The sequence below is a fragment of the Meleagris gallopavo genome, chromosome 29, assembly GCF_905368555.1.
Source record: "Meleagris gallopavo chromosome 29, MGAL_WU_HG_1.1, whole genome shotgun sequence".
Classification (NCBI taxonomy): domain Eukaryota; kingdom Metazoa; phylum Chordata; class Aves; order Galliformes; family Phasianidae; genus Meleagris; species Meleagris gallopavo.
The window spans coordinates 3,923,705-3,935,991 of NC_139432.1; the positions used below are offsets into that span (position 1 = coordinate 3,923,705).

A 12,287-nucleotide genomic window follows, 5' to 3' on the forward strand; every position below is an offset into this window, starting at 1 on the left:
CATCCTCGTGGCCGCTGACAAGGCAAGGGACGGCCTCAGCCCCTCTGCAGGACGGCAAACACGAGCAGCAAACCCAGCGTGTATCTCTGGGTGCTTGGAAAAAGGCACTAAGTGACACTCGGGGCCATTTTGGCAAAGCACTGCTCTACGTATCGTGTTTCTGGGCACTGCAGCTGCTGGGGCATCGCTGGAGGTTCTCATGTTCAACCCCTCTATCGCAGAACGGCCTGGGTTGAAAAGGACGACGATGATCAGGTAGTTTCAATACCCCTGCTACCTGCAGGGTCACCAACCAGCAGACCAGGCTCCCCAGAGCCACATCCAGCCTGGATCACCTGCCTGCAGCTCCAGCTGAACACGGTGCTGTGAGCACACGGCTCTGGGTTGGCTGAGCTGCCCCTGCAGGGAACCATCCTCACCCTCACCCCAACACACACACACTAACGTGAGGCACGGGGACACCACGTGTTCCAGCAGGGAGCCGGAAATGAGTTTTATGGTTCTGTTGTTCGTTGGGCAAAACGTCTTTAAGAACCGGTGACAGCACGAGATTTCTCTGCAACATCACTGCTGCTACTGAACCTCAGGGGGAGAGATTGCTAAGTGATGCAAACACGTGGCTCAGTGGATCTTCAAAACGTGAGTTCCTTTTGAGCATCTGGTTGATGGGAAAGTGATAACCGAGGGCCACATTTTTTATGTTTCTTCTGCCAAGGAGCCCCCATAAAACTGCAGGCAGGGAGCAAGGAAAGCCTGCAGGCTCCCCAGGGCTCGTGCTCACAGACCATGGGGATACCTGAGCCAGCAGCTCCCAGCAGAGCCCTGCAGACACTCACCTGTCCCATGGCAAAGCCTTGCTCTCATTGCACGGCACAACTGAAGGCACAAACCTGGACCTACAGCGTGGAATCGAGCTCATTTCTACCATGTGAGGAGTAATAAGCAAAGCTAACGAAGTGGGGATCATTAAGAGCCGTGTAATGAATTGCTGATTTATGATGTTTCAATCGAATAACTCAAAGCAGCACAACTGAGGAACTACACAGCAATCCCACAACTCAGAGGCACGATCCCCAAACCCGTGGCTCTCCCACGAGGAGCTCACAGCTCAGATTAATCACAAATTAAATTAATTACCTCCGTAAGTCACATTTCTTACCTTGACTTCTGCTGCCATTTTATCGTTTGCAAACCCATCCACTGTTAGCTGCAGGAAAAAAGATAACCAAAGGTAAGCAGTCAGCATTTCAGACAGAACTGAGTTTGGGCCCTGCACGCTCACAGAGCCATTCTCACCTTTATTAGTCTGGATATCAAGAATCCACCCTGGTATCGATTATAAAGCTCCTCCCAGTTGTCTCTTACGAACTTCCAAGCAGCTTTCCTCCCCTGCTTGCTGCCTCCTGCCACTCCTCCAATGACAGACACCGTGTCCTGGGGACGTACCTCTTCCTGGGGACGAACACATCAACAAACATTCCCAACTGCTGCTAACAAATATCGAGGGCAGCTCTTCTCCTTTTCGCACAAATTAAGGTATAAATGGGATTCAATAGCTGCAGCTATTCCTAAAACAACAGCTTTTGCAATAACTTACTGAAAGTGCAAAGGTGAGAACTTTTTGAATCAGTTCTGGCTGGGCGATGGCCCCGAGGACGCGCTCAATTCGGTTCTTCTCCTCCTGCATGTCTGCTTGCTTGTGAAGCTTCAAAAGGCAGAGCAAAGAGCGTTAGCACAGATCTGAAGTGACCTCCTCTCATCACCTGGTGCTGCTCACCTTGCTGGATGCGCTGCCAGGTTTGTCTTTAAGCATAATATATGGCAAACTGAACCCGCTGATGAATAACGCGGCCGTTATCTACATGAGGGACCTCGTCCCTCGTGCACCAGCAGAAAGTACCATTAGGAACAAGCTGATCTTCACCACTGTTTATATAAGGCAGAACCGTGCCTCTGAGCAACGGAAAATGATCCTAAAATGAGAGAGGCAGCAATCCACTAGGTGGCAATTTCACACCACTCGAGGACCAAGGAGCACAAATTAAGGCTGAATCATCATCTGTCCATCAGCCCACCGGGCTCAGCAGCACAGAAACTCCAGCTCAGACAATCCACCCCCAGGTGGGACGTTTAGCTCTTCTGGTTGTGTGAAGAAAGGAGCGTGCACTCACCTTGAGCATGGTGTCTAAAGTAGCACTGTCTCCATGCTTCAAAATAGTGACATAAACCTGGGAGAGAGCACAAAGACATCCTTCACACATCACACCTGGAGAGGTGCAAAGCTCACCGTGGCTGAAAGGGGCTCTGCGACAAACAGCTGCTATGCATTTGGGCTGGATTTCAAACGGGTGAGCAGAGCTGGAAGCTGCACTGAGCCCTTTTTGGTTTAGCACTGAATTTTAAGACGACTTTGCCAACCCCTCTTCCTTAATTTCAGCTTCAGCAAAACAAGAGAGCAAGAAATCTTTGTACCACGCGCTGACAGCCAGCAAGCACCTCACGCACACTCAATCCACATCCACCAGTCTCTAAAACCAGCACCATCCAGAGACCAGAGCCGTTCCTGTGTCAGTGTAGGTGGGAACCAAACCCTCTGATAACCTACAGGACTCCTCAGATCAGCTGACAGGATGTTTTTTCCTTCCACGTGGTCTTTAAACCGGCGTCGGGCTTCTTCCAAGGTAGCCTTGTGCCCAGCCTTGCCTAGTTTGCCCAGCACCAGACCTCTCAGAAGGGCATCTAGGTGACCTGATCAGTAGGAGGAGAAAACAATGATTTGGAGACAACTAAATTAATAAATGTCATTCTTGAATTCTTCCACGTACACTGATGAGCACAGAGCTTCTGCAAATGAGGGGATATGTAAACAAACCAGGACGTTCCAGCTCTCCTCAGCATCATTGCAAGAACATTTTAGCTTTTAAATTGCAAGAGGATCAGGAGAATAAAATTCCAGACCAAACACAGCACGCTCTGCCTGCAATCTGAGCCAGGCTGGCAATCACAACCAACCTGCTGGATCTCCGCTGGGACAAACTGGGACAAGTGTGTGGCATCCCACCCCGACAGCCTAAGAAGTTTGGTGCACTCTAATAGATGCAAAACTACAGCAGAGAGTTCTTAAATCAACCACTGACTGGACAGGGAAATCTTCACCATTTTAACGTGCACTTGAGAAAAGAGAGTTGTTTGGAGGCTCTGTGCTGGGCTTTTTAAACATAAAAACACCCCCAGATGCCTTCCTCAGCCCTTCCTCTTCCTCCCTTCTCTGCCATTTCCCAACATTTTGATGGCTTATTTATTTCAAACCCCAACACCACACTGTGAAACCCATTGAAACCCAATGGTGTGTTCTCTTACCCTCTCCAGGTTTGGGGTCCCATCCCAGTCTCTCCCCTATTGGTGAAAAGACATCTTTCACAAACACCTGGATTTCCTCATAGAAGTCTGTGTGGGACAAGAGAGTTGAGAGAATCTCCAGGTTACAGCTGAGGTCGCTCCACACAGTATAATTGGGCTCATTCACAAATGCTTCCATGACTTTTAGAACCTCTACAGTGCTAATGATTCCAGCTCGGGCCTGGGAGAGGAAAAGACACAGATTAGTTTTACTTCCATGCAGAATTAAGGCATTCAGCTGCTCACTGCCTTGTAACTACGGCCGTGCTGAGCTCTCAGGGCACACAGTGCTTTCCCTACACAGGGAAGAGCATCACCAGGAGAGGGTGACACAGTTAGAAGTCCATTTTGCAAACAGGAAAACAAACAACGAGCTTAAACGACTTCAAATCAAAGCAGAGCTGGCAAGAGATGATAAACCTCCAGAGTTATTCTCAGCCAGATATCACACCCACCAACAGCTTATTTTAACCTAAAATTCTAATGACTGTGAGGTTTCATTTTTGCTCCTCGTTAAATTGGGAGTGTAAAGATGCAGGAACCATTTGTGCTTCCTGCTTCTCATAGAAGTACAAGCAGCCTCCCTGCCTGTGCCAGGGAAAATCTATGCTGCCTCCCAGCACCATGAAGGTACTCCTATGCTCAGTGCAGGTGACAAATCTCCAACCAGACTGCTTCACCTGGGAGCAGATTGGTAAGTTATGGCCAAGAAAAGGGGGTGGAAAATCAATTCCTACTATTTAAGCCACGTTCAGCTATGATGAAATATTATTTCAATGGCAACACGCACAAAAATAAAGGAGTGTCACACAGATCCTGTGTGTGTTGTTATTCTTTGTGCCACTGGTCCTGCAATACTTGGGAAGGGACTTGGGTCACACTTTCAAACCCCTTGACTGACCACGACAACTTAGAAGCTTTGAAGAGAGAGGGATGGGGCATCAAACCCACATCGCTCCAACCTTCCATGCTTTTGCTAACCAAAAAGAACACAAAAGCAGAGTCTGAAAGCACAGCAATGCACTCGGAGCTGACACTGCCTGCTTTTGAGGCAGACCCTTGCTTTGGGGCACTAAGAATCCCCAACAGCCACCTCTGCCAGGGGAGGAGGACTTTACAAACCCTACTGGCTGCAGCACGGTGCTGGTAAAGTCTTGGATGAAGTCTTTGAGGGGATCATTAAAATATCCCTGCTTTTACCAATTAAAAGAAAGTCCTCAAAACAATTTTATGAGCCTTATGAACATTGCTGAACTTGTTGAGCGAGTTAAGGGTTAAACACAGGCAATAATCCCAAGGGTGCTTTGCCTCCAAGAACAGAGACTGACTTTTCAAACACCCATTTCTGTCACCACCCCAGATCTCATTACTGGACAGAAGAGCACAGCTTCCTTACCAGAGAGAAAAGATCGTTCTGCAGGCCGAGCCTGTCCACGGGGGGTAGGGAGAGGTCTTTGATGGCTGGGATTAAACTCTCCAGCATGTCAGGGCTGTACTGCGTGCGGTAGAAGCCTACTGTCCCAAGGTTCAACTGAAATGCACCAAAGAGCAAAAAATTCAAAGCCAGGAAGGGAAAAAAACACGGATTTTTTTATTTTATTTTATTTTGAATAAGGAGGGCTCACTAAGAGGAACGGTAGATGAGAGAGAGTTGGGTAGATGAGAGAGAGCTGGCATGAGGAAACAGGATGGGAGCAAGGAGGAAAGAGAAACCTCCACTCCTAAGCAGGGTAAGGGTCAGGAAGAAGAGCACACAGTGCAGAAGACACAACACAGGTGCCTGCCCATGCTACAAACCTCACTTCTGTAACCTCACTTCAGCTTTGTCAACACGACTCTGATCCAGAACTGTGTTCTCAAGGAAGGACAGCAAGTGTCCCTGCCCTGCAGCACAGCGAGCCTGAAGAACTGCATTTTGAGGTAGGGAGGCAAAGATCGTCAGCATCTTTGCTGCTGCTGGGGCAGAGGTTTGGTTGTGATGTGCCCCTCCGTCACCAGGGTGATGCAGAGAGATGTGGGGATTCCAGGGAACACACAGAGCTGATGGCTGAAACGCTCCCCTTACTTCAGCAGGAAGATCTGATTTAGAATAACTCTTACTGCTGGTTCGTGGAGTCTCCTCCAGCTCAGAAAGCATTATTCTAAACCTCATTAGTTCACGCAGTAATAATTCCAGTCAGTTGGTTCCTTTCCATTCTCAAATCCTGTTTCTGCAGCACATCTCAGCAGTGGGTTTTTCCACTTGCAGATTCTTACTTGTCTGGTAAAACCCATTGAAAACCTTCACGCTAATGGGAAATAAACAGGACTATTTTTGCTCAGAATGGACTTGAACTAAACTGCAGTTGCCACGGGATACTGAAAAAGCCACTGGATTTAAAATCAAAAGCTGCCTCTGCTTAATGGGACTCTGTTTTTCTGGGCTCACACTCTGAGAAGGTTCCAGTTTACATTGTCTAGGCTGCTCCTGGAAACAAAGGTCTGAAGGGAAATGTTAAGCATCACAGACAGGAGCCAATATCCAGCAGTAGCACAGAGAGGCCCCTGCACAAGAAATACAAGATTGCAAGGCAAAAGAGAGGCAAGAGGAAACTGGAATGAAGGAGAACATGGCAGTGACAACCAAACTCACTGCTCCCTCGTGGCCACTCACCTTCACCCACTGGTCTGGTTTGACATCTTTCAAAACCAAGGTCAGCTCTGGCTTGTCCATCAGCACTTGCATTTTGGCACTGGTGGGGTCATCGCTGGTACAAATACTGATGGGGACCATCCACATAGGGAAATCCTCCCCTAAGAGAGGAAACAACAAAAAAAAGGCCTAAGGAAAAAGGGTGTGCACACTGAGAAACCCTGCATGAGGGTGAAGTTTTGGCAGCAGCTGATGTCAGTATGTTTCAATTTAAATTGACAAAACCTGAAGGAAAAGGGCAGTTCTAGAGTCCAACACCAGGGGTATCTACAGCACCTTTGAAGCCTAACGCTTTACTTTCCATAAGTAGAGGAAATAGGCAGAATTTTCATCTTCAAATAGAGCTGACTTCCATACAAGGCATTTTTATTTATTCACAGCCATAAGATCAGCAGCTTACAGAGCTCCTCAGATGGCAGCAATGCCCTTAAAGCAGACATGGGAAGAGAAGAGCCTCAGAATGAAAGCTGAACTGAAGACTGCAGCTTTCACCATAGCAGGAGGACATGGAAAGCATCACAGCACTCAGCTTTACATCCATTCTGAAGTCTTAAGCACCCAAATCCAAGCAGTGCAGCTGCCTCATCACCCAATGTTGCTGTCACCGCACAAAAAGGAATGAACACTCAGCCCTCATCTTACCAGCATATGGTCCACTGGCACAGAACTTCTTCTGGACTAACTTCAACACTTTGTCATCTTCTTGCTAAAACATAAAAGCAAAAAATCAATCAGATTCTTCAAGAATTCCAACTTATTTCAATGTTCACAGAGTTAAAGGGGAAAGGAACTTGAGATCGTTTAACCTCAGCTTCCATGCATCACAACTTCTGTGCACTCCTTAAGCTCACACAACTTCCATCCTCCCCCACAAACAGAAGCTAACTCAAGGATTCATTCCAGTTTACTCATCATTACCATTGTTGAGACGTGCACGCCCTGATTACCCACTGATTTTTTGGGGTCTGATTTCACTTTCCAGCCACTAATCCCAGCTCAGCCTGTGATGTTGCAGAGTAAGCACAATCAAAATGGAGCTGGAAGCACAGTGTGCACTGAGGGGACCTACAGCAGATATTCCACTGCCCCTGCAGCTTTTCAAACACAAAGAGCAAATGGGCCATGTCAGCAAACCCCAGGCACAGGGCCTGGAGTGCCCGTGGATCAGCTCTATTTCACTTTCCACCGGGTTCCTCCTCTTCTCCTCCCTGTAGAAACAGACCTGCCACTAAACAAAGCAATTCACTGCACCATGCTCTGCTTTTTAGAGGTCCAAGAGATGTTTTTAAGTTATTGGAAACCACCAAATTTGATCTTAAACACAGCAAAAGGCAGAACATCTGATCTGAAAATAAACCGATCGCTATAAGGGGAATTATTGCACGACTCACCTGTTCAGCTTCCACGTAAATGAGTGGAAATCCCATTTGTTTGGTCCATGTGTTCATCACAGCAGCAATAGGTTTACCACTAGCTTTTTCCAGGCTTTCCCAGAGGTCCTCTGTAGGAAAAAAAAGAAGTCTGACTAAGGACACCCTGAGCCCCACCATGTCAGACTGTTCCACTCTGGGGCCTGGGAGCTGTGGTACTGCTCCCGTTTGCCCACTGTATCTCCACTGCCCCTCTGTCAAGTTGTGATGATGGTAGGTGAGAAAAAGGACGTAGTTTAAACCATCTGCAGGTGAGGAAAGGGGGGGAGAAAACTTCACAGCAACTAAAAGCACGTCATCAATCCATACTGTATGCTGGAAGGGGTAAAAAGAAGAGTCTTTCCCTGCAGTTTTCATCTGTTATGTCAAAAGAGCCAAGTGAGCCACATGCACTGCTTCAGGCTGAAGGTCCAATTCCACGTTTATGAATGACACACACAAAAAAAAAAGTCTAAGAAAAGAGATGTTAGGGCAGACTTTGAACTGTTTACTCATCCATGCAATCAACAGTGCCAAGCATGGCGTGCAGCAGGCAAACCACCCCGCTCCAGTTCTATCATCACGTGGATGTGCTCATCAGCAGCAAGTGCAGGTCCTGCAGATCACCTCATCCAAGAGACAGAACCCCCAGAGGATGCAGAATTCTGGCTGTGCAGGGGAACATTGTACGAAACTGGAAACAAGCCCATTATTCCCTGCTTTTCAGTCACTCGGTTGCAAAAGCAGCTATGTAAGAAACCACCAAAAGTTGTGCCTCAAGAAATTAGTTTTCTTAATCACGTAATAATCAGCAGTTACCTGTGGCTGCATTCTTCTGCAGGAACTTTGTTAAATATAAATTCATTCCTTTCCGAAAGTCCTGGGAACACAGAATTGAATGCATGTCATGGCACCACATTGGAGGTCCCTTCTGTCCTCCCTCCGTGCTGCATTTAATTCAAGAATCAACCCAAGAATCCTAGGATCCACATGTGCACCTGTCACTCCCTCCTAAACCCTGCTGCTACAAAGATTAACTCTTATGTGTTTTTCCCTAAGCCAGGTTTTGCCACTGAAATGATTTTATTTTCCCACCGCCTCATTTCTCCAAGCTAAGTTCAAATACAGCCCCAAAACCACACAGAAAAAAAGTACAGAATGTAGACATAAGCTTAAGGTTTTTGCAGGGTAGGAATACTTGAAAACCTACAGCTAGCTCCTGACAACAGACTTTTTACCTCATCACCAATGTAGTCGTGCAGCATTCGGATTACAGATGCTCCCTTGCTGTAAGAAATAGCATCAAATATTTCATCTACTTCGGATGGATGGCCAACACTAACCTGTGATAAGAGGATAATTAACGGTGAGTTAAGTGCCACAACGTCCTGATTTTTGTTTGTTCTGTTGCTTAAGGAGTTTTCTCACCGAAGTAACAGGTGTAACAGAGGAAAATCCACAAAGTGTAAATGCAATTTGGGGTTTTTCTTTGCATTATGAATGAGCGTAAAGTTCTTTCTTAGTAGGGACCGAAAAACTCACAGCCAGCTGACAAGAAAGAAGGGAGATAACCAGTAGGAAGGGCAAGACTTACTTCAATTGGGTGACTGTTGTCTAAGGCATCGAGCTCCTGAGCTCGTGTGTAATCAGCAGAAACAAACTGAGTCCAGATGTCATACTCTGGAAAGCAGTGATCGACACACAGGTACTCAATCCAGGAGGCGAACCCTTCGTTCAGCCAAAGATGGGTCCACCATTCCTGGAAAATGAAGAAGGTAGAATAAAGAACAAGATTCCGAGGGCTTTACTTTACCAACAAGAAGTCAGCAGCAAAGAGAAGCTTTTAATGTCCTCATTTAGCACAGAAACGGGTAATGCCTGTGAGCACCAGCTCCTCCCTGTGAAGATGTCAGCAGCCCAAGAGGAGCAGTGAGCACACTCAGTCTTCTCCTGTCTTAGAAAAGATCTGGGAATACCTTTACAGGACACGCTAATAAAGAAGGAACTGATGATAAAGCAACTTTTAAGACAGCGTGTCTGTTATTACAGGCCTCTTAATAACACTGACACGAAGCACGCGTCAACAAAAACCAGAACTTGTAACTGTTAGATACCATGGTCACGAGGTTTCCAAACCACTGATGAGCAAGTTCGTGTCCCACAACCAGAGCCACCCACTGGCGAGATGAAGAACAGGAATTTTTGGGGTCAATGAGCAATGCAGTCTCCCTGTATTTAAAAGAGAGAGGTAACTGAACAGAGCGGAACAAGGCTAGGTTCAAAAACACAGCAAAAGCAGGTTAAATAACCTAAACAAGCTACAGAGTGATCGGAACAACTGCAAAAAACCACGAGGTATCTCAGTTTAGACGTTGCTTTGGTAAGTTCCACAGTTACTGGAATGCTTTGGAGCAACAGTTCCTCACGGCATGCAAGAAGACAAGTGCAAAAACCCAAGCAGGAACGAGAAAGTTTATGCTTTGTGTATAAAATAGCTCACCTACATAATCTAGGAAGGAAGGGGGGGACGACAAGTCTCACCTTAACTGAAACTCCCTTTGCACTGCATGGTGTATGCACAGCCAACCTCCTCTGCCTCCCTCAGCCCCAAAGGAAGCCCAGCTCCCTCCAGCTGTGTCACACACACAGGGTCCTGCACACACAGCACACAGGAGCTCCCGGCTCAGGCACACGACCTTCCTCTGCAAACACCCCAAGCAAGCAGGACGTGGTGGGGCAGCCACAGCTTCAGGATTGCTGTGCTCCGAGGGGACAAAACTCCAAACACAGACTGTGCCAACCTTCTGTCCCCAAGGGGATAAAGCAAGCGTGCCAAATCAAGAGTAAAAGGGGGAAAAATGAAGCAGCAAAAATTAAGAAAGGCTTAAAAAATCAAAAAATACAATAAATCTACTCATCCAAGATAAGTCGGTGGGGTTTTTTCCCCCTCAAAGTAAGTAAAAGATTTCATCAAAATTGTAATAAGATGTAGATTTTAAACCTGGACTCAAACATCCATTGCAATTCTTTTTTTTTTTTTAAAGGCCAAATTCAAAGTTTAGCAAACGAAATTCGAAAGGACTGAAGTCCAAAGCTTCCGAGTCCAGTGTACAAAATGGAGAATCAGTCTAACAGTGTGCACAGGTCACGTCGGAGTATCAAGCAAAGGTATAAAAAGCTTGATCAGATGAACACAAAAAACTGAAAAGGAAGGCAAGTTAGTATCTCTCATTTACATGATAATCATGTGGCTGCTACGTTGACCAACTTGCCTACAACATAAAATAAGAAACCCTTCCAGCTGTGCCAGTGACTTGGAGGGGGGGAAAAAAAAAAAAAACAAAACAGTCAAGAAAGTTCTCTTGGCAAACAGGCAGTGCTGCCAGGCAGTTAAAAACCCTCACAGCCCTGGACAGTGCTTACAGAGCTCATTCCTGCCTTCCTAAGGTTTGGGTAGTAATGCACGCTGCTGCAGAAATCACAACGATTCAAACCGAAGCAAGAGCTGAAGGTATTGATTTGGTCTTATTTGGGATGATGCCAGCTCCCTACAACTAATCCACTTACTGCTAAGAATTAGTGAACAAAGAAGGGGAAAGACAGTATTTTAACAGCATACCTATAAGTAACAAGGCCCCAGTTCTCCATGGCACCTTTATAAAATAAATACAAAGGTTTATTGATATGGATACACACCTCTTCCTAAATGTTTATCATTCAAATAAAATACAGTTCATCAATAAAGTGAGTTACTTTACCAGCAGCAAAATCTGCAATAGCTATGAGATCAATTTTAGGAAGAGGGTAAGGAACATTGAAGTAGTCCTTATAAAAAGGCAGAGTTTTAGCAGCAACCTGTAAGAGAGAAGAGGAGAAACGTGGTAAATATTTTGTTAACTCGGAACTATTTTTAAAACCAAAAGCTCCCTGATGGCCAAGACCAGCCTATGAGAGCAGCACACACAAGCTTTCCTCCAGAAAACTCATTCCCAGCTTCCAAAGCACAACACCTTGGAAGGCTCCCACCCCCCCCCAACACCTTGGAAGGCTCCCACCCCCTTTTGCTCCCAGGCTCTACCCTTTCCATCAGTATTCCTCATCATCTTTGGATCACAGTCTGCACCATCAAATCGAAATGACTCGAGTGAAAGGTGTGTTCTTCTGTCATTAGGGACATGACTTTGTCCACCAGTGAAGTTTCCCTCAACATCAAGCCCAGTCCCTCTGAGCAATTAAAGCAGAACACCCTCCCAAAGCTCTGGCAGGTCTGTGTGAGCACAAGAGAGGCACACACAGCCTGCAGGGCTCACAGCAGCAATAACAAAATCACCTCGAGTGCATTTACCTCTAATGCAAACTTTCCTTGCTCAGCTTTGCCCACAGGAGTGTAAACACGCACTAAGACCCCATCAAGGGATCTGGTCTCTACAAAGTCATATTCTCCCACCACAAACGCCACCAGATACGTCGACATGATGGGGGTGCGAGCAAACTTGACTTCCACCAGGTTCTCATCATCTGGGTACGGCTTCCGGTCAATGACATTCTTCAACATGAAAGAGAAGCAGTTTTGTGGAAGTGAAACTGTTCTGCAACGCATGGGATTAACTACAGCGTGGCTGGGAATCACGTGTTTAACATGAAAGAAGTTCCCTGATTTTATAATGCAGATCACTGCTTCCCCCCCCAGCTAAAATAAGCCCCATCACGTATGGAGACGTGCTTCTGTAATACACACATGATATTCCATCAATGGAAAGGCAGGTGCTCTTTTATGCCACATACTT

At 46.4% G+C, this 12,287-nt stretch overlaps 1 protein-coding gene across 4 annotated transcripts in view; it reads right to left on the bottom strand.

Moving 5' to 3' along the window:
* NPEPPS (aminopeptidase puromycin sensitive) overlaps window positions 1-12,287 on the bottom strand; it is a 29,790-nt gene that overhangs the window by 1,513 nt on the left and 15,990 nt on the right. For all 4 annotated transcript variants that reach the window (XM_085211210.1, XM_085211214.1, XM_085211212.1 and 1 more), the window contains 17 exons: window positions 11,846-12,046; window positions 11,259-11,355; window positions 11,120-11,153; window positions 9,615-9,729; window positions 9,095-9,259; window positions 8,739-8,843; window positions 8,320-8,380; window positions 7,483-7,592; window positions 6,734-6,797; window positions 6,053-6,192; window positions 4,796-4,930; window positions 3,361-3,580; window positions 2,606-2,748; window positions 2,172-2,228; window positions 1,598-1,705; window positions 1,297-1,452; window positions 1,160-1,207 (listed from right to left, as the gene is read on the bottom strand). In XM_085211210.1, coding sequence (XP_085067336.1) covers window positions 1,160-1,207; window positions 1,297-1,452; window positions 1,598-1,705; window positions 2,172-2,228; window positions 2,606-2,748; window positions 3,361-3,580; window positions 4,796-4,930; window positions 6,053-6,192; window positions 6,734-6,797; window positions 7,483-7,592; window positions 8,320-8,380; window positions 8,739-8,843; window positions 9,095-9,259; window positions 9,615-9,729; window positions 11,120-11,153; window positions 11,259-11,355; window positions 11,846-12,046 — 1,959 coding nt within the window. The remainder of the gene's footprint in view (window positions 1-1,159; window positions 1,208-1,296; window positions 1,453-1,597; window positions 1,706-2,171; window positions 2,229-2,605; window positions 2,749-3,360; window positions 3,581-4,795; window positions 4,931-6,052; window positions 6,193-6,733; window positions 6,798-7,482; window positions 7,593-8,319; window positions 8,381-8,738; window positions 8,844-9,094; window positions 9,260-9,614; window positions 9,730-11,119; window positions 11,154-11,258; window positions 11,356-11,845; window positions 12,047-12,287) is intronic.